Source organism: Sinocyclocheilus grahami, unplaced genomic scaffold (assembly GCF_001515645.1).
Source record: "Sinocyclocheilus grahami isolate Dianchi unplaced genomic scaffold, SAMN03320097.WGS_v1.1 scaffold215.1, whole genome shotgun sequence".
Lineage (NCBI taxonomy): Eukaryota > Metazoa > Chordata > Actinopteri > Cypriniformes > Cyprinidae > Sinocyclocheilus > Sinocyclocheilus grahami.
The window spans coordinates 62,354-85,153 of record NW_015505394.1 but is presented as its reverse complement, the minus strand read 5'-3'; the positions used below and the strand labels follow the sequence as shown (position 1 = coordinate 85,153).

Sequence of the window (22,800 nt, the reverse complement as noted above, 5' to 3'; positions counted from 1 at the left end):
ACAGACAGTTTTTACAGCACCCTGTGTTCATGATGCTGACACATGAGCAAGAAACAACTGCCCACAGTGAAACTGGATACTGAAATAACAAGCCTAGAAGGTCAGGATGAAAAGAATAGTTTACCCAAAAATGTGGATAACTTGTGAATTATTGGATTACACTTGGGTTAATTGTGGATTATTGGGATGTTTTTATCAGCTGTTTGGACTCTCATTCTGACGGCACCCATTTACTGCAAAGGATCCATTGGTGAAAAAGTGATGTAATCCTACATTTTCTAAATCTGTTCCGATGAAGACACAAATTCATCTACACCTTGGATGGCCTGAGTGAGTAGATTTTTAGCAATTTTTCATTTTTCGGTGAACTTTTGCTTGAAGAGAAAGGGAATGAATAAAACTACCACATTAGAATGTGAAAGCAGATGACTGTATGTTAAGCAGACTGCAGGACAAGAAGACATTAAATCCATGTGCATTTGCAACAGATTCTTTCAATTCCCTCACACACACACACACACTGTTATTCGCACGTGATATTCATTTCATCATATAAAATTTATTTCATGACGATATCAATGCAAATATAGCACTACAGTGATTTCCAAGGTACACCGTATCTTACCATACCAATATATTATGGCACTCATAATATGGCCACCGTTTATGTAGACACGCAAAGCCAACAGTTTCTGTAAACTAGTTTACCCAATAATACTTAAGTTACCCTTTTCATCTTAATAAATTGCCACTAGATGATTATTTAGTATATCTGAAGTACAAACTGGGCACAATTTATATAGACTGGGACGCAGCCCAACCTTGAACTGAATGATTAAGGGAATCCATCAAGAACTCCCAGCATGCATTGCACCAGCCCTCCTCTACTGTGGTCCCCCGTACTGTTTGATAAAGACTGTATTTCAAATGGCCACCCGGTTAGTGCAGTGAAACCCTGGTGTCATGGTGACAACATGTCAAACCCTTGGCAACATCACTGCAATGTTGCCAGGGTGAGAACTGTACAGGTTGGTGGTGCTAACTATTCGGAAAAATAACAGCAACTTTTAAATACAACCACAACAATAACAACTGAGAAACATTCAATTGCCAACAGTTACAAAAGGTTCCACTCCTAAAAACTCCATCACATGATCTCAAAAAAATCTAAGAGCACTCAAAAGAATGAAGAAGAAAAATAAAGCAACAGCAGTGAGGGATATGTAAGCAGTAGTAGAAATTCAATATAGCAGCAGAAGATATCCAAAAATATCCAAGTGATATTCATGTTGGTGAGGGTATGAATGTGATCAGACTTAAGTTGCTTAAAGGGACTTGCATGACACTAGCCAGAAAAAAGATTGGTTGGTTGGTGTGTGTGTGTGTGTGTGTGTGTCTGAGACTGTGCCTTTATTAGAGAGGGCTCGTCTTTCAGTGGTCCATTCAGTACAGTGTAGACAGGTAGCCACAGATAAAACTACTAAATTTCTTTATAAAACAATTAAACACCTTGTACTTTTATACATTATATGCTACAATATATTTATTGATTACAAGTATGAAAGTGGAAATAATTGCTACATAATCAATACAGTTGTACATGTTTATTTTACAGATTTAACACTTGTTTTTTTTCTTCTTCTCGTTTAATCTCGATGTCATGTGGTTCGCTTTCTTTTGAGCGGAAAGTTCCAGCAATCGGTCTGAGGAGTGCCACGTGTTCATTTTTCCCAACAGGGCACTGCGAGAGTGTGTGCGTTTCTGTATGTGCATGTGCGCACGAGGGTTGGACAGTGTGAAGAGGTGAAGTTTACTCCAAAACTGATTTTTCTTCAAGGGACAGGGTAACTGGACTGCTTAATATGACTGTAGTATGATAAGACTGACAAAGAGCTTGCATATATGTTATGATATCTTATTGAACGCCATTGCAACCCCAATTGATTGACACATGAGACTGTGCTGCCAAAAAGACTGAAAAATACAGTTAGACGTTAGCTCCGGATATGCTCAGATACAGGTTAAATGTAAACAGATGCTTAAATATGGTGGTCTGACAGTTTGTAGGTGAACACAATGACACCTCGTGTTAACACAGCCCGTGCATTGGTCCTCACTCTATTTCCTATCGTGCTCATCCTGTGATCTTACTATTTTGATCAAGTGAATTTTACACATTTGATTTGCCCTTATGATAATGCGATGCAGATCTGTGTTTTTTCTCCATCATGTTTTTGTATTGGACTGGGCTAACAATCAGTCTCCTGCTTTAACAAATATTGCTACAAAAGTCAACTTCTGCTGTTCTGCTGAACAGCTTTTCTTCTACTCCCCAAATAGGCAGACACATGTGTCACGACACTCAGCAAATTGGCACTCAATCAATAGGCAGTAATTAGACTTCAAAAATAATCTCCTCTACAAACTACGACAGTACCACACAGCCCTTCATCATCGTTTCCTGTGTCTGAATGTGTAAGATTTTTTTTGTGTATACATGTCGAATTTTGTGTTTTATTGACTCGTTCCCCTGTACTCCTCACCATATTGTCTGGATTTCCTCTCATCTCTGTTTTGCTTCCAATCTCACACGTCTCCAATGCAAAGATACATCTTACAAAGTTCACCATAACACCACACACACACGCGCACACACACATGCACGCACGCACACACACACACACACACATTCTGACACTCTTCTGGAATGTAAAAAAAAACATCAGTCTAGTGGGTGCCCAGGAAACAGCAGCATAACGGAGTAAATCTGGTCAGTAAAAACACACAAGCCCAAAGTCACAGACAGTTTATGATATGATGAAAAGCTCCACTATGATCTTTCAGCGTCTCTTCATTCTTTATACATCAAGTTTTGATCATTTCTTCATTCCTTGGAGGAAAAAGAATGTCTATTCTCCTCACTAATGGTTTATATTCAGAGTATGAATGTCACGTTGCTCCAAAGGTTTCCAGTTTGTTTCAAAAAGGTTGTAAACTCAGCAGCACAGGTTATATTCGCAGCAGGTCAGAGAGAGTTCAGACTCGGGTGGCTCTCCAGGGTGTATGTGTGTGTTTCATCTGCTGCATCTGTATGGCACATAAACATTGTGTGCAACACATTTTCTCCTGCTTCTACAGAGAGATTTATTCTAAATCATGCTATTCTCTGAGCAAAATGCTCTCGCTTTGTCTTTCCAGTCTTATTTTAATCTCTTCACTCAAAGGCCACTTCTCTCATTTACCATAAATTTTCATTTTGTCTTTTCACACGCAAAAGAGAGAAAAAAAGAAAAGATTGTTACTCCATCTGTCTCTCTCAGTCATGCCTTTCATATTCCATACACACTGTTTGCTGCTCTCTGCCTCGGTCAGATGGCCGTGTCCCACACCACAGCCTGTGGCCTCTGGCAGGGCGGTGTTCCAGTCTTGCGGGGCTCCGGCGTTTTCCTCCAGCTAGGTAAAATAGGCATACTGTCCTGCTTACATAAGCTCTTATCCGGCCGACGATGAGCCTTAATCTCCTTACACAGGCAGCGCTTTCTCTCGATCACCTCCAGGAGCTTGCCGTCACGCTGGGCCAAGGCCGTGCTGAGGGGAGCCTGGGCCTGCGCGGCGAGCTGAGCCAGCTGTTGGAACTGGAGCTGGACTTGCTGCTGGTACAGCTGCTGTCGGCTCAAAGACGGACTGCAGGGAGCTTGAGAATGAGTCTGAGCCTGCGAGAGAACGTGGAACTACACACAGAGATAGAGAGAGAAAAATTGTAGAAATTATTTTAGAGTTTAGATAGTACAGAGCAGATGAAATGCAGTAGTTAGCCATGTGATTGTTTGCTTTGGAACAAGGTATAAAAGTTTGGCTGGTTTGCATGGTAATTAGCCTCTGCTGGTAGATGCAGTAACTACACTATCTGGCTGCAAGTAAGAGATGCATTGAGGGCCATCAGTGCTATTTTAGTATTTTTTATATTCAATTATAATATGTGACCAAAACCAGTCTTAAGTCGCTTGGATATATTTTTAGCAATAGCCAAAAAAACATTGTATGGGTCAAAATTATCGACATTTCTTTTATGCCAAAAATCATTAGGATATTAAGTAAAGATCATGTTCCATGAAGATATTTTGTAAATTTCCTACCGTAAATATATCAAAACTTAATTTTTGATTAGTAATATGCATTGCTAAGAACTTCATCTGGACAACTTTAAAGGCAATTTTCTCAGTATTATTCAGCTTTCAGATGATGTATAAATCTCAATTTCAAAAAATTTACCCTTATGACTGGTTTTGTGGTCCAGGGTCCAAACATATTTATTAAAGATTTTTATTCTTTTTTATTTTTAGATTTTCAGTTTTCATTTTAATTTAATTTTTTTTTGAAAGTTTTAATAATTTTGTTATGTGCTTATGATTTTTTATGATTTATTTATTATTTTAATATTTATTGTATACATATTTCTATTTAGCTTTATTTTATTTTTATTTATGTTTTAGTGATTTTAGTGTTTAAACTAAAACTTTTTTATTTCAGTTAGTTGCCAAGGCAACATTTAATATTACAATTATTTAATATTTAATTTGATTTAATAAAACATTTTCCAATATTCACCACATTTGTAATATTTTTTGTTTATTTTATATAATTTTTTTAAGAAAACAATATATATATTTAATCACAATTATTCTCTTTTTAATTTTGACCATCATCAAATACCACAATGAAAGTTAGTTTATTGTTCCACTGCCTGATGGATTTAGAATTTTTGCCCAAGGTTCCAGGTTAATATATTATATTATATATATAAGAAAAGGGATGCCAGCAGTACTTGGTAGGGGAACTACTGCTGGCATCCCATCCAACATAAAAAGAAAATTAAATCAATAAGGAGAGTCTGATAATGTTCTGCTCAGAACAGCCACTGTTCAATTATTTCCTTCCCAAAATTAACTTTTGCCATACCTGTCAATGATGTATGATGATGGATGAGAGCAGGCCAAATATATATTTTTACTTGTCTTGAGAATGTCTTGAAAATTCTAAAGATTTTTTTTATGCTCGTTTTATATTTTAACAACAACAATATTACAAAATAAAATTTAGCTAGGAGTATCCCAGATATTTCCTAGAGGAAAAAAAGTTACAGTAATTGATTTTAAGATTAAAATGGTTAGAAAACAAGTCAAGGCAGTTACATTAGCAACTGCTCATGTCACACTATAATTCCTACAAATCTACTTAAACCACTAACAAAGTTACCCATCTGTAATAGACATTTTCCACTTAGAATGTTTTTTTGGACTCTGGGTGTGTGCTCTTTGCTATATCAAAGAACGCCAGCAGATAGCGGCATAGCGCCAACTCACAGCATCCATCCCATCCCCCTGCTCTGAGAGGGAAGGTCATATCAGCTCACAGAGTCAATCTCTGTGCTACACACACACACACACACACACACACACACACACACAGACTGCGTCAGCATGTGAACTTTTGCCAAGAGACAACAGCACACCAGGGGGAAAAGAACAGAGGCTTGCCAGCAACTAACATCCAACAAGATTGAAAATGAAAGATTATGTGTTGCCAGTTTCATGCCAGTCTGTCTTTAACACAACCCACACGCCACTAGAGCTATAGGAACTGGAACTTCCCTGTCTTTTAACATGCAAAACATGAGCGCTTCACATGTTTGCAGTCTCTCTGGATTCTCCTTGTTACTTTTCTCACATTCAACAAACTAAACTCCCAAAATGGCTCTCTAACAAACTGCTGACGGAAACAGTCAGACGGCAGAATCAAAGCCTGTCACCGACTGACACAGAGAGACACCGGCAGCGCCACTAGGTTTGAGTTTGATCATTCATGTAGACTGTTTGTCTGCCTGCCACAGACTGACAAAAAACACACTTCTTTCTTACTGCTGCACCTGTTTTCTCCGCCCATGCGCTGCATCTGTTCCCTCTCTTTTCTATTCTGTGCAGCATTTTTCTCCCTCTATCTCTCGCTTTCCATCTGCCTTTCCCTCTGCTGCATTTCTGTGCCTCCCTCCCGCACTGTATTCATCCCCCTTTCTCTCTGCACTCATTGACCCTGCAGCGGAGTGCAGTGCAGTTACAGACGTGTTTGGGTGGGGATGCTGGTGACTCAATGGGCTCCGCGATTTACCTAATGACTGTCTGGAACAGCAGCCATAGGGGCACAAAACGAAATGAAATTAGTTACAGATCACCTGCCGTAACTGTCAAGCTTGGTGTCAATTACACTTACGCATGTTAACCAGCTGAACTGAATTTAATTAATTACTGCAGTATCAACACCGACTGAGGCTGAACAAGCCTGTGCGATTTCAAAGTATTCCCTGAATACTTTGAACTGAAAAGCACAATATTCTAATGCACTCTTGTCTGGGGTTTTCTTTAATTCACGAGGTGAATTAAAGGTCATTGCAACAGGATCCATGGTTCTACAAGAAAGTCATATACACCTAGGATGACTTGAGGGTGAGTAATTTATGGGCTAATTTTCATTTTTGGGTGAACTAACCCTTTAAAGGAATGATTGACCCCCCCCCAAAAATCTGGAATTTCTTTCTTCATTTACTTATTCTCATGTGCTTCCAAACCCATATGACTTTATTTCTTCTGTGGAACACAAAAGAAGAGATTTTGAAAAATGTCTCAGTGGATTTTGTCCCTACCATGAAAATCAACTTTCATTGTTTAAACAAAACCAGTTAAAACATTCTTCAAAATACCTTCTTTGGTGTTCCACGGTAAAAGGGCTGCAGGTCCAAGGTAATTTCATAAGCTCAATTCCTAATGTGATCTCGGTTGTACCCGGATGAGTTTGTGTTTAAACAGGGCTGAGGAAACAATAACACTGCAGGTGTATAATAACTCTCTGAGTGTGTGTTTATGGGAATTTAGTGACAGCTTTAATAGTGCAGGCATGTATTACCTGGTTGAGTGCTTCTCTGGCCGGCAGGCTGCTCTGCCTTTGAACGTCACCACCCACTTGTCTCACTCCCGATGTGGAGGAAGACCTGCCAAGGCGACCCAACTCTGTAAAAGATCACAAACACACAGCCAAGTTATTGTTTTGGAAAAATAATCACAGAAAAATCTAATTTAGTAAAATCTAAAATAATGGTGGAATTACTTGTGAAAACAAACAAGTTCCTATTTCTATCTTGCAGAACAGAAACCAGAAATAATATGGTTAAAATGTATATGACAACTCTCTGAGGAGGACATCACAAAAAGGGAATTGTGCCTGCTGATAGCATCGTTAATTTAAAGGAATTTTGAAAATAAGATAATAGAGTGATGACCTGCATGCAGGTACTGCATGCCACCTTTGCAATCCAGCCACCTAAATCAATCTTTAAAATGCAGAAACGGGGCTCAGCAAAAAGTTCCATCTGGATTTATAACAATTTTCACCTTCATTTGATCATCATTTGATGGATTAGTGCTGTCTTGATGAATAGAAGTAGCATACAAACTGTTTCTACAGATATTAATGAAATTCAGTCTGCTTTCCATCCTACTTTCTACTAATAGCGCAACATTAATTGCGCCAGGCAAATAGTGCTGACATCTGTGAATGCATTGCATTCTATAATGAGCCTCATTTGCATTGAAAGCAGGTGTGTTTGCATTGTAAAAAATGACATTGACGTTATTTAAATGTGCATTGCACAACGTAATGCATAAAGTGCTAGTTAAGTTGGACTTCCGGGTGGTATGTGAATAAAACGCATGACGTGCACTGCAATACAGAGGCTCAAGTGTTTAGTAAATTTACTCCTTAATGCATCATGGCATACAATTATAAGGTTCTGAAATGTCCAGAAATCTATGGTTCATAACTGTGACAGGTACTGCAGCTAGTTGGCTAGGATAACATACAGTATGTTTAGCTATTTCAAGCTAAAATTGTGTGTTGCTAAACTAACTGTGTTGCATGGTCGTTGTGATTTTTTTTTCACCATGGTTTTAGTAGGTTTAAATGTTGGGTTTTTCTCATATTTTAAAAGACATTATAGCTATTTGATCATTCTGTTATAACATTTGATGCTTTCCAAACAAATCAATGCACACTGATCCCAACAGCATGAGTAATCATCAACTTCCAGCTCATAAACCAATGACCTTTTCAATCAGTTGTTTATGAACTGTAAGTGTACAAATGTTTTATCTCTAACCTAAACACTTGATCTATATCTAGAGTTTCAACTATTGAAGTCATGGCAGAAAGCCTGTGCTAATGTCATTTAAATTGGATCTCACCTCCATTGCGGCACGCTGGGAAGGTTTGGCAGGGTAAGGGCAGTCCCGCTCGTATCAGTCCTCTTAACCCTGGTGGTCCATCCACCCCAGCCAAGCTCTCGCTGTGTCTCCCTGTTGCCCGCACAGGTATTCCAGAGTGTCCACCACCCCGCATGGCTCCTAGGTCATCCCTCTCTCTCCTCAATAGAGCATCTGCACTGCCATTCCATGCACCTCCATCTTCCTCTACAGAGCATTAGAGAGAAAAACACAATTAAACATCTACGATAGTACCATAGAAAGAAAATTCCCTCAATAATCATCCCTCATACTTATTCCACCATCCATACAACCATTACTCACTCTCAGTGTCTCGGCTCCCATAACTGAATGATAATTTTCGGTGCATGGGCCAGTAAGCCTGTTCTTCGGTGAGCCCTAAGGCAGCTGCGCTCTCCCAGGGAATGAACCCGGCCTTGGCCTGCAATGCCTGGGCTGCAGATCCAGTTTTAGTGGGGTCTGCGTGCAAGGATGGCAACTGTGAGCCCCCGCGCAGGCTATCGTAGGTGGGTGGGCGGCGGAAGCCAACCGAGGGATAGGTCCAGAGCAGGGGGCTGTCTGAGGGGGGAGGTTTGTAAGTAGGAAGACCATGAGACAAGTGTGGGGTGTGTGACCGGTGCATGTGAGAGCGAGATGGAGGGCGCTGAGTGGAAGAAGAAGAGGTGGAAGGTGGCGTGGCTGCTGTGGATGATGATGGTTGACTCAGGGTTGGCGTGGTGCTGGTGCCCGTTTGAGAAGTGTGTGTGTATGTGTTTGAGGCAGGGGTATCAGAATGACTGGATGATGGCATGCTCAGGTCTCTCTCTCGTTCACGATCTCTCTCTCGGTCCCTTTCCCGCTCAGATTTCTCAGACTTGAGCAGGAAGCTGACAGACTTGCCCTCCTTAGGCTGTGTTTGCGTCTGGGTGGAGGACTGTCCTGACCCCTTGCTTGATGACGACGTCTCTTTCTCAGGCTTGCGGTAATGGTGATAGTGGGAAGGCCTGTGGTGAGGGTGATAATGATGATGGTGGTGGGAATATGGAGAAGTGGACTTTGAGGATGGAGGAAGAGGAGTGGAATGACTGCGAGCTCTGAGTCCTGGTGCCGGCCCCAGCTGTCCTTCCCTCCTCTCCTTCTCTCGTTCCTTCTCAACTCCAGAGGACTCTTTGGAAGTGCTGGTGGAGCTCATGCTGGAGTAGGTGCTAGTAGATGCTGGCAGACTGGAGGCCGACTGCACACTGATCTTAGCCGAGCTGGTCTTGTGTTGAGGCCCTACCCCACTGGAGGCAGCAGCCGGCTGGGGAAATGCCAGGAGCGGAGGCTTGTGCTGGAGCAAGTTGGGGAAGGGTGCCGGGATCTTACTGGAGCTCTGCTCATGTTCAGGCTTGGAACCTGGCAGCAGGAAGGGTGTGGGAGCACGGGGAGGGTGGGGTGAGGAGGAGAGGGCTTGAGGTACAGGAGTGGAGGATGCAGAAGAGCAGGATGAAGGCAGAGGAGAGGAGTGAGAGATGGAGACAGCTGCTTTAGGCTTGGAGGAGGAACAAGCTGGAGATGAGGACGAGGGGCGTGGGAGTGAGGAGGAGGCAGAGGATGAGGAGGATGAGATGATGGAGGAGTGGTACGCTTTAGAAGACTTGATGCGCTTGTGTTTGAGTGGTAAGCGGCGGTGGACTTCTCGAGCCACGTCGTCTGGTAGGGGGTACTTCATCTCTTCATAAATGGCCTCTCCATGGTCTGATTCAGAATCAGGTGTTGTGGCAGATGGCGTGAGCGGGTGAGGAGTAGGGGCACTGTGAGTCTCTCGGGTAAAGACCTGGCCCACCATTTCTATGTAAACTGGCTCGTCATCTCCCCCCTCACCTCGTGGAGAGGGTTCAGAGCTCTGGAAGGGATGAGGTGTGGTCGGGGGTGGGACCCGAGGGGGCGGGGTGTCAAAGGAGAGCTGTGTGCTTGGACTCCGTTTGGGCTTCAAGGGAGGAACCTTTCGTCCTGGCATTTCACCTGAATCAGATTTCTTCATTGCTGTTTAACAAATAAAGGCAGACAAAAGGTGAAAAAAGAGTGAAACAAAGGCAAAGAGAGAGGAGGTTTTACAGAGACCAACGGTCAGGTGTGTACAGCTTTCTGGTTACATTAAATCAAAACTGACTCTTTTTACTTTATTCATAAAGTTCCTGGCCCTATGATTTGATGTTTCATCATGTTTCTTACTTTTTATAACTCTTCCATCCCCCTCACAACTGAATCAATGGATAAAATCTAGACCGACCCAACATTATTTCTTGTTGAATATTCAGTTGGAAATAAGTCTGAAATAAATTAAGCAAATGGCTTGCAAATCACTCAGCACACATAACACAAATCTGGTTATTATTTATGTAAGTTTTAGACTTTAAGACAAATACATTTTAATTAAGGCGGGGGGGGGGGGGTAATTTCTGTGACCAATGTAGACAGTCTGTTTTTAAATAAATACTGTATAAATATAATATTTAAGATACTGAGATGTTAATGTTTGCAACATATTTCTTTAACCATGTTGAATTTATTATTTGGTGCAAAGCAATTATTAAATCACCTTTTCTTTTTCATATTGTATCAAAATAATACTAAAAACAATAGATGCTGCTTTCTTAGATGTTATCTTATGAATAAAATAATTTCCTGTGCTGGAAAATAATATTCATTAAGTATTGTAATCATCCTTCAGAATAATCTTCAGTTTAAATCAATTACATAATTCAAATTAAAATATATGAATGACTAACATAAACATACTGTCAGAGAAAAATGGATGGTTTATGAGTCATGAATCATAAGTGCTTATACTTAAGAACTAGACACTGAAGTTTGAGTTCAAGCTTCATGGCAACTAATCTTTTAAAACATCATACTGTTCATACGTTTCATGTTCTATCAGTTGTACCATCTTTTTCAGATGTACCCACAACTGAACTGTCATGTTATATGTGAGTCAGATGGCTCCTTATCTATATTCGAAGCATCAGAATTACACCAGTTTATGAGAACTGCCTCTACACAAGAATTGTCCCAGGTCAAGAATAATTTTTTTAAATGGATTCACATCCCTAACTTTAACATTGACTAGAAGATTGATGAGACTAGAACTATGCATGTCTCAAAGACTTCCCATGTCACAAGAGTTGTGCTCACTAACCATTCCGCTTCTCTGGGTGTTTGGGTGGGTGATTGGGAGGTGGAGGTGGCGGAGTATCGGGTGGTGCGTGAACCCCCCGGGAAGGATGCTCCTGCTGGGGTGTGGAGCTGAGACGAGTATTGGGGTGGCGTTTAGGCTTGGCTGGAGGACAGCGGGAGGTATTTGACTGGTTTTGGGGGTCTGAGTCTGGATAATATCCATTCTCCATTTCCTCTCCCTCACCGGTGCCCACAGCATGGCAGGATTGAGAGCGTGGGGCCATGGCGGCCGCACAAGAGTGAGGCGAAAGGTCCTGGGACGCCGGCATCGTCATAAATCCCATTCGGAAATGACGCCGAAATGATGCCAGATCCCGAACCTTCCCAACCGTCGCAGAGGAGGCATCTTTATAATTGGAGCTATGGGAGATGGGAAGATCAGAGAATGAGAGATTGAATCAGAAATTGAGGGAAAAGGAATCATTTCTCAGTAGAGAGATTCTTTATCAGATTAGAATAATAAAATTGTTTCTCATTGTGCTGTAGGCCTCCCACATTCTCCTCTTTTCTCTCTCTCCTCATTTCTACTGATAAAGGCTCTATTAATAGCTCACAGTCAATTTCATTTTTGTCTCTAGCCCCCATTGTACACTCATTTCCGGAGTTTAAACATCTCTCCTACTACTGCACAGTCACACAGACCAATACCTACACAAATAAAACACAAACACATCTCTCAGTTATAATAGGGACTTTCTATTGGCTTATATTGTTTTCATACTGAGTTAATGATTTTTGTCTTCTAACCCTAAACCATACCCTCACAGACATTTTCAATACAATTATGTTATTTAATATGTGTATTAAGCTGTTTTGTTGTGGTTCCCACAATGTAGGTAATTTCAGGTTTTAATATCCTTGTGGGGACTTTTGGTTCTCACAATCTAAGCAAAATCAGAGCACCACCCCCCCACTCACTCCAAGTCCAGGATGAATGATGAGAGAGGAAGCAGTTCATGCCAGCCTGCGAGAGACCCAACAGCCTCCTTCACCCTCCCATCCTTCTTTTCTCCTCTATTCTCCTTAGCTCCCCTTCTTTCTTCTTATTCTTTCGTTGTTTCTTTTCATCTTCTCCATCTTCAATTATCTTAAAGTTGGTATGAAATAAAAATCTATTTTCTAAATGCATATAAGTTATTGATATTATTGTGAACATCCATGTATCCATATACACCCATGTGTCCAATTTTTTGTTAGTATAATTTTTTTTATTGACCTTGTAATGTTCGATCAACATGTCCCTCTGAAGATATAACAGGGTTCTCTCTGGTGACGTATGCTGAACTTCTCCAATCATTTAGTCCTCTTAAATCCACCCCTGCAAGCTCACATTTATTTGCCTTCTTTTCTTAAATGTTGTAGCCACAGTTCAAAATCCAATCAACAACCAATGGATAGAATCAAGAGCCGACCCAACATTTTTTCTTTTGCTATAACCTGTTACACTGGGACATACATCAAAATACGGAAGAAATATCTGTTGCTACTTCTGTTTTATCGCAAATTTAAGTCTGGAATTCTTAGGGATGGTTGATGCAAAAATGGTTGACCTATTCCTTTAAAATTTGCTTGTGACATATTTGCAAACATTGTTTAATCAGCTGATCTTTTGATCTCTTGCTTTTTCTCTTCCCTCACACACAAAAAAAGACTTTGTCTGCAGGCCGTGTCTCTCCCTTCATCCCTCTCTCTGCATCTTTTCTGATTCTCCTGAATCTACTAGCATGCTCTCCCCGTTTCCAAGGCAACAAGCCTGTCATTTGTTTATTGTTTGCTGATAATTTTTTCTCCAAACACACAAACTCAGAGCACACAATGCATACGTGTCAAACACACACACACACACACACACACACACACACACACACACACAAGCTAATTCAGGTGTGGCTAAGCAACATATTGTAGGTGGTAAATAGTGGGCTGCCATCAGCACAAACAAACACACATGTGCACACACACACACACACACACACACACAATTAAAGGGAAATGAATCACTGATGCTGTTCTCTGGTGATGGGGTCAGTTAGAGATATATTTAGAGAGAGAGAAATGTTTTTCCATTTAACAGACACTGATATTGCAAAGATATTGCTCTTTTTATAGCTCATGTGACTTTATGGAGTTCTCAGTGATGTTTCAGTTAAGTATCAAGTGTTTTCTAGATGTTCTTCTAATATTTCTTGGGAGAAATAAAAATAGACAGAAATGAGACAATGTAATACAGTACATTAAAAATATAGAGCAATATAAATAATGTGGAAAGCATTAAAACACAAACACTGCAAAGACCAAATTACAAGATGTAACTTAATGTTTGAGTTCTTTTTTTTTTTTTTATTATTAAAAAAGAAAGCAAGCAAACAAATTAATAAAAAATGTTGCTGGGAAGCAAGATACTTAACCAAAAGTCTCCTTTCATTACATTGTGATTTTTTTTCTTCCTCTGAGCATAAGTGTCATATTAAAAATTCACAAACTTCTTCCTGTTAACTTTTAAGATGTGTAAATATTGTCTAGAGATCACTGTGCTCCCCTCCTCTGACCTTTATGAAGGTTGATGTGCACAAGGTCCAGATGGAAGCAACTCATCAATACACTGTTCAGCAGTGTGTGTGAGTCTTTGTTGTCAGGCAGAAGGCAGAGAAGATGCTGAGCTAGTAGAGTGTGACACACATTAACAGAAAAGAACTGCACCACAGGATATGATGCGCAGACAGGGCACACAGCGTATGAGTTGGCCATGGAGATCTCACAGTACAGCTGTCGCCCAGGTATAATCTGGACAAAAAAGGTCTGATGAGTCTGAACAGCCTATCATAAAATCCATCAAGGACATGCCGTTTTAGCTGCACACACCATAGTAAAATATTCAGAACAAACCACTGGACTGAATTATTCTGTCTCATTGTGTGATGTTTATTTTAGGATGTTTTCTACACAAAATCAGTGCGTTAACTACATATGTGTCAGTTCTTCCCCTGATGATGGTACTCTACTGTTCTGTACATTTAAATGGCTGGTTAGCATTTCAGAGATCCTCTGAAAACCTTCACCTTCCCCAGCTCCACCTGTATAGATCTGCTATGGTTTATTATACTGTATATGCTATTTGTACAGCAGCAGTATGACAAAAATACTCGCAGCACCGTATCGGCCTATGTATTGGCAGTAGCAAGTTCCTCTACTTGCTTTGCAGCACCAGCAGCAGCAATAATCTACAACAACAGCAATAACCAACAGCAGCACCAATTTAGCAGTGTTATTTTTAAATGTAATTTATTCCTATAATGGTAAAGCTAAATTTTCAGAATCATTATGCCAGTCTTAAGTGTCACATGATCCTTCAGAAATCATTCTAATATGCTGATTTGCTGCTCAAGAAGCTTTTCTTATCAATGTTTGTGCAAACATTTGTGCTGCTTAATATTTTTGAGGAAACAATGATACATTCTTCACTTATAAACTTTCATTTATTTGAAAAGTCTTGTAACATTGTGATTGTAATTCAACCTTGAATAAATGTATTAATTTATATGTATATAGTATTAATTTGTTCATTTTATATTATTTTTTATAACCTACTTACCTAAAACATTTGAATGGTAGTGTATACTAAAGTTTTACACTAATCAGTGCAGAAAATAAATGCTATGGTTTGTAACCCATTTGTGCCAAAAAAGGTTTGAAAGAAAATCTGTGCCTGAAAGCAAAATGAGAGGGAACAGACTGAGAGTCATATGAGGTTTGTTCTCATAACTGAGGATTTTAGGTTGTTCGGTCTCATTTGACACGATGCTTCACATGGCAGAATGAAAGCTCAAAGGTACAGGGAACTAAAGCAATTCATGTCTGCTCTATTTCTGTTGTTTTGCTTCAGGCTGCACAACATGTGGCTCTTACATGGCTTTATCTGAGTCTCGAGTTTAAAGGCACATTAGTGTGCAGAATCAGTTTGCTAACATGCTAAGTGACTCACTTGATTCATCCATTCATTTGTTGCCACTCAAGATTGACAGCAAGATGTGGGAAAAGAGATAGGGGAACAGGGAGGGAGGGATAAATGAATGAGAGTCATCTGCATTCAGTAGCAGAGAGGAGGAGGATGGAGGGATTGAGTGGGAGGACGAGAGAGGAAGTGGACAGATCCTCCAGACAGAGAGCGAGCATGTGTGGGTGACCTCTTGTGAATCTCTTTACGTCTATGAAGGGGAAAGAAAGAGGTGGAAGGAGCCGAGATAACTGCTTAAAGATATTGTGCATGTATAAAAGCATGTTTGATGTATGTCTGACTGCATGTTGACAGCACATGTATGTCTGCATGTGTGAGCAGTTTATACAAAGGCGCTTAAAAGCAACATGTTTGTCTGCACTCAGGATGTGTTGTGGGTTCTGCGTGTGTCATGAATGTAGAACACAGAGTGGATGAAAAGCGCTTTGATGTCCATTTGCACAGGTGTCAGAGACAATCATCTAAATGCATTCTCCTCTTCATCCAGAAACATAGAGATGGAGAGATGGGGAGAGAAAGAGAGAGAGAGAGAGAGAGAGAGAGAGAGAGAGAGAGAGAGAGAGAGAGAGAGAGGAATGCCAAGAGGCATAAAGATTGCAATCAATCCTGTCCAGCTGAGAAGAATTACAGAAGGAAAAAAGCACTCAAAAAAAGTTGAAGATGTAAACAAAGCATTGCAAAATATGGTAATATACATACTTACATAAGAAACGTAAGGTGTCTTAAGAAGAAGAAGAAATGGTGATTTAGGAAAAGGAATTAGAGTGAAACATGACGCTACACACGTTCACTTAGATAAATAGATATTGATACCATATCAGTTATATATTAAATATTAGATATTTTAAGTTGCTGAAATCAGATTATATTGATTTTAGGTCGATATTAAAGAGGCTTTCCAAAAATGGACACGACTAGAAATCAGTGGTTAAGTTGTATTTACAACACTGTTCCAGAACAGTTCAACCCAAATATTCAGATGTGTGCAGCACATTTTATGGAGGACTGTTTCCTGGAAGAGTAGACTACAATGCCGGCTGTTCTGACTCAAAGACTGTAAGTACGTCTTTTAAATTTAAAAAGTTTTTATATTTCATATATTTAAAGCGAGTTTTTTGGACAGTGTAGAGTAGTGCTTGTTGTTTGTCATTTCTCCGATCACAAATGCAGACATGGTTTTATGTTTACGCGGCGCGATGCAATGCAACGCGTAAAAAGACAATATAAATCATTATAATCCATAATTATGTCCCCACTGGATGCAATGAATGCCTCGTTTATAATGGGTTTTCATGTTTTTGAACCATTGCTCCGGCCTGACAGGGCATCATCACAATATGGTTAGGGGTGCAACATTTCCGTCTCACGCTTGAGGTATTCGGCCAATCACAACACACTGGATAGCTGGCCAATCACAGCACACCTCGCTTTTTCAGGCCGACGAGCTTTGTAAAATCGTTTCAGAAAGGCGGGGCATAGAGGAGAAACAATAATGTACAGTATGTGGAAAATAATGTGTTTTTTTAACCTTAAACCGCATAAACACATTTCATTACACCAAATACACAAAATACTGTTCTTTTTAGCAGCATCATATGACCCCTTTAAGAGATTTTAAGTTATCGTATCAGCCGATAATTGTATATTTTATTGTTCATGCTCAGTTCATGAAACTTTAATATTGAGTGAATCTCAAAATGTATATTTATTTTGAATATATTTTGATGCCTAAATTCACTTGTAGCATTTACATCAAGTCTTTTTTTAGTGTTTTATTTTAATTTATTCAGACAAAATATTATTGAAAGCCATTTGTTGTTATCTGCCATTTGTTTGTTATTGGCCATAAGATGTGATTTTTTTTCTATTAATGACAGTCAAATTGTATGTATATTGGAACAATTAATTAAAAAGTAACTTATTTCTAATTAAAATTAATGAATTAAAAATAAAAACCTGAATAACTATGGATAATTGCATTTATTTGTAAGATAATTAGACCAAGAAGTCTCATTTTTAAAAGCTCCAGCTGTTTTTGGCTACACTTCATGTCGGCTGATCTACTGGGACACCAGAGGGGCAGATAGTGCTGGAATATATCTTGCTATCTCTCTCTCCAGTCTTTCTGTGTCTTAGGCAGAAATATGATTTGGATGCTTTGCATAAATGATGAAAGACAAATGTCTCCATTTCAGAGTTAAGACTACTCTTAATCGTGTCATATTCATCCATCTCGCTCCCTCTCTCTTCTCCTTTATAATCTTTTTCATTCTACTCTTCTCCTTCAGTTTCATCTTTTTCTCACCTTCCCTATAGAGTTAGGATTTTACTAATCTTCCCCTTGCTCCCTTCTTTCCTTTACCTTTCATTTAAGCTCTGGAAGGCATCTCTGTAACCTCTTCTATCCTTCTCTCTCCTCACAAATTTCTTCATTCTCCTACAGCAGGCTCACAGATTTCTTTCTTTCTTTTACCTTTTCTTGCCCTCCTGATCTCTGTGTCTCCAATCCAGTCGACTTTTGCGGTACAAAAGGTTCATGTCGCCACAGGAATGCTCCTCCTCACAGCCAATAACAGCGCAGTGCAGCCACTGGCCCCGCCTCTCTATGTCACGCAGGAAATTCTCCACCGCCACATCCTGGGCGGAGCCAGAGCTCATGGTATAGAGGACCAATTAGGAGCAGGGGGAGGGACTTTAAAGCTTTCCCCCGTCCCTGTTATCTGTAAAAGAGCAAAATGCAGGCACTTGGTTAGTAGTTTGCATTTTCAAAAGTATGCAAATTCATTCCATTTTTCTGATAACATAAAATCCCAACCGTCCAAACTGAACTGAAACAATTAACACATCACAGACGCTTCATGAAAGTGCTTTACTCAGCATTCTCTACACCTATACTCTGCATTCCCTAGTGCTGCTCATGTTGTTCTTTTTTAATGTGGAAAAGGGAAGACAGTTTGGACTAATTGTCCATAATAGAGGCTCAAATGCACAAGTCCCTTCTCCCCCTGGACATAAGCGGTTTATATTCCCCTATGATCATAAGTGGGATTGCAAGCACATTTCCATAACAATTTCATTAGGACTTTCATTTTTACGCTCTATACAAGGTTCAGTTTTTGAACAAAATTTATAAGACTTTCCAATGACATTTCTAGTTGTTTGTGATTATTAGACTAAACTAACTAAAATGTAAAAATGATTGCGATTTGTTACTAAAAATACTGAAAATTATTTTTGTTAATTGAAGTAAAGCTGAAATAAAAAAGAAATAATATAACTTATTTAAAAAAAGAAATATTATGAAATAAAAAAACTTTAGAAAATTAGAAATGCTGCCTTGCCAATTAACTGAAAAATGAGTTGAAGTACTAAAATGACAAAAACTGAACAAAAAAAAGCTAAAATATAAAATATAAAAAAATATCTAAAAATAACAAAAGCACATGTCAAAATTACTACAACTTGAACTAAAATTAAAATAAAAACTGAATGTCAAAATAATAAATACCATAACAAAATATAGTACTAAAATAACACTGTAATTCTCTCACAAATAAGACTTCTATACTACACAAACCAAGTCTGTAAAAATGACAGATGAATCTGTGCTAAAATACAATGAATTTTCACATTCGTATATCACAATATATGATTGTTTGCATTTCTGATTGTTTAGTTTTTTTTCTTTTACAACAGGTCTGCAACCCACATAGGGGAAACACTGTTATATTCTCTTTTTATTTTTAAATAATTTTTCACACTTTGCCTTCAGATCTGTCTTGCACATTTACACATCACACATGTGATATATAAGGAAGGAAAACCTTAAGTTGTGACCTGAAATCATCACCACTGCACTTTCAATTTCATCGTAGTAGCCTGCAAAGGGCATGTACCATCTCTCTCTCTCTTTCAGAGGAAGATCTGAGTAAGTGTGAGTGGCTCAATTGGCTGCAGGCCCCCGGGCTGCCCCGGCTGTGCCTGTATAAATCTGTAGTCTGTAATGCAGCCTGTCACATGTAGTACACAGGCATTCTGGCAGGAGAGAGAACAAGCTAGCCAGAGAAGAAGAGAGAGAGAGTGAGCACGTTCGAGCTGCTTGTTGTGGGGCAGATATTGTACAGAGTGCTCAGAGTTTGAGCACCGAGTAGTATGAGAGAGTTCTGATTGGCTAAAAAGGATACAGCTGTCAACTGCTGTGCTTTTCCAGTGTTTTTCCAGCACAGAGAGAAAGAGAAAGCACAGGTGAGGGAGATAGATAGGGACTGAGAGAGATAGAGAGCAATGACAAGAAGGTGAGTGGGTTAGCTGAGTATGTTGCTGAATGTGCAGGTGTGTGTACGCTGAGTGCATCAGCAGTATTGCTATGTAACAGGAATATAGCTGGACTCCAATGTTTTCATACAGTTTTAGTGTCCTATAGACAACAAACACATTTAATATACACACAAACACATTACATTATGATTAATTTGCATCCAGGCACCCACTTATGCAGTCATGCATCACTAAACAGTTCATAATGTCACACACAACCAAAGGTATTATTTGGATCACACGTGCAGTTTAACTTCCAGTCTTTGCCTAACTCAAGGAAGAGCTATGAATGAAAAATAAATGAATTTATATAATTACTCATTAAACCCATGCCTGCAAGTTAAACTTCATAGTAAACTGGGTCAGATCTTACAGTAGAGGGGAGCTAGAGATGAATATGGAGCAATACAGAATGTCATAGATGTATACGGCTTATATTATAATATATGACTCAAACTTTTTATGTACAACAACTTAAACTGCATTAAATTGATGCTTTACCAACAGGGATATGATACCTGACAGAGAAAACTGATCAATGACTCAAAAACACAGAACCAATACACTGATGGATAGAGATTCTGATGAAAGTTTTGGCAGAACATATTCATACAAACTTGCCAATAAAAATTGTATATAGATAAACATCTGATTTCATCATTCCTTTGCAAACAATTTCTTGGAGACAAGCTTCTGCTTACTATATATCAGGGGTATCCAATCCTGCTACTGGAAGTTTCTAGTGATCCTGGAGACCTTGATTTAGCTGTTTCAGGTGTGTTTAATTGGGACTAGAGCTAAACTCTGCTGGAAGGTGGCTTTCAGAAGCAGGATTAGACAAACCCTTGGCTTTGACATTTCTGTATGTGGCTTTAACAGCTCAGCCACATCAGTATGAGTATAACTGAATGGTTATACCTGGCAAGATATACCAGGACAGCTCTCTTGTTCAGGGGCTTGTACCATGATGGTGGCTGAACAAACTCAGGGTTACAGGATTAGTTTTGAACCGACAAAACCAAACCAATCCAATCTGGCTTTGTTGGAACCATGACACTGATCATCAGTTTTTTTCTGTCAACTCAGGCTTTTATCCTGAGTTTATGAAGCACATACACATGAAAGTCTGACATCAGTAATGAACAGCCAATCACATGCCTTGAAACTCTGATTCACTTCTCGTGACAGAGTCAGTGTGATTCATTGCCAAAGATTAAAACGTTGAAAAATATGAAGAATTTAAACAAATTTGCACAGACTTAGCAAATGTGTTTAGCTGTGGAGCATAAGTTATTATGGCGATGAACATCACTTAAAGCCACTTTCATGGTGCTAAAACCCAGAGTTGGCACAAACTAAAATTAAGTGTATAGCGCTAGTTCTGGCAGGTCTTGTGAGTCAAGCTTGCATCAGCTGTCTCTCAGCTGATCCACATCTACCTGTAGGAATACGACGCCTATCACGGCATTCCTATATAAGGTCTATTCAGAATAATTCAGCAGCTTTATCGCTTGCTCAGGAGCATATTAGATGGCGAATTCCGTCTCTATAGGAAGCGTATAATCATGAATTTTGCAAGAGGTGTAAGTTTCCCACACACTTTCTCATTAGATTCAAGTTTGTAAACTTGAACGCAAATTCACCATGTTGATTGATATGAGCTGCAAGGAAGTGACCCGAGCAAGCACCTCTTCTTGCAATAATACATCATTGACATGGACTCTTTGCCCGCAAATCATCGCTGAAGTTGTGCTAATGTGACTGCATCAACAACACTTTGCACGAGATCTGCCTTCCCCACTGGAAGTAGTAAGATATCAAGAAGGGGATCAAGCATCCACGTATTACACCCTTTATTTATCGCTGAATGTCTTCATGAAGCTAAGCTTCTTTTTTATTCTCATTGCTAATGCTATATTGGCAAAAATGATATATTGGCAAATATTGCTCGTTGATTAAGGCTAGTTGTTCAGTAACATGTTTGTTGCTAGGCATACTGTTGCTTTAGGCTTATTGGTTGTATTTCGACACGTTGGTACCTAGTTAAACTTACCACAGAAAAATGCTTGTTTTTAAAGCTGTTTAATTCTATCTGATATGACACAGGCTTGCTGCTTAAGGCTCATCTAGTATTGGGAATGTAGTCTCTTTAAACTTTTCCAACTATTATTGCCAACATGCTGTTTAAGTCAGCGACATGCTTGCTTAAGCTGTTAGACATTTCTGTAATTTCTACAGTTATTTACTGTATATCACCCAGTATAATACTACAAATTCACTTTACAGTAAGTAACTGTAATACACTTTGAATCATGGGAATTTTCTGTGACGTCAAACCCCACATACAGTGACTTACAGTATTTTTTTAAATTGCTGTATACTACTGTATTTGCCCGGGGATGAACCCGCAAGAGTGGAAGAGTTCCGGAGAACATCTGCGCTGTGTGTCGTTGCACCTTACTGTCAGGGTTCTGTCACTTCGGTCTAGTGTAATTCATAGTTTTGTGACAGAGCCCTGACACTCGCGTCATGTCATTGTTTTCATGTGAGCGTGCGGCTTCGAGTGTGCTCGAGCCGTGCGCTCTCGTCTGCGTGTACTGTTTCATGTTGGAGCGTGGTGTTCAGATCCCGGTACTCATGTCTTGAGTTTCGGTTACGTGTCGGGGTCCGGACACTCGCGCTCCATGTTCTGTCTGTTGTGGGAGCGTGCGGTCTCGAGTTCGCTCGGCCGTGCGCTCTTCTGTCCACGTGTGTTGTGTTTCGTGTAGCACGCGGGTTGTGTTCAGCCGCGTGCTTTTCTTGTTGTCTTGTGTGAACACGCGGCTTATGAGTTTTCTCATTAGCTGCGTGTTCGTGTCTTTTGTTCTAGCACATGGCTTGTGATTTGTTTTGCTGGCCATGTGCTTGTTTTGTTTTGTGTGAGCACATGGCTTTTTGTCT

At 39.7% G+C, this 22,800-nt stretch overlaps 1 protein-coding gene across 2 annotated transcripts in view; it reads right to left on the bottom strand.

Annotated features, from left to right (window-relative positions):
* Positions 1-562: 562 nt before the first annotated feature.
* Positions 563-22,800, bottom strand: part of LOC107596102 (neuronal tyrosine-phosphorylated phosphoinositide-3-kinase adapter 1-like) — a 64,235-nt gene continuing 41,997 nt past the window's right edge. For both annotated transcript variants that reach the window (XM_016286720.1, XM_016286719.1), the window contains 6 exons: positions 18,017-18,263; positions 11,491-11,888; positions 8,634-10,334; positions 8,292-8,516; positions 6,958-7,061; positions 563-3,731 (listed from right to left, as the gene is read on the bottom strand). In XM_016286720.1, the coding sequence (XP_016142206.1) occupies positions 3,369-3,731; positions 6,958-7,061; positions 8,292-8,516; positions 8,634-10,334; positions 11,491-11,888; positions 18,017-18,201 (2,976 nt within the window). In that variant the 5' untranslated portion in view covers positions 18,202-18,263 and the 3' untranslated portion in view covers positions 563-3,368. The remainder of the gene's footprint in view (positions 3,732-6,957; positions 7,062-8,291; positions 8,517-8,633; positions 10,335-11,490; positions 11,889-18,016; positions 18,264-22,800) is intronic.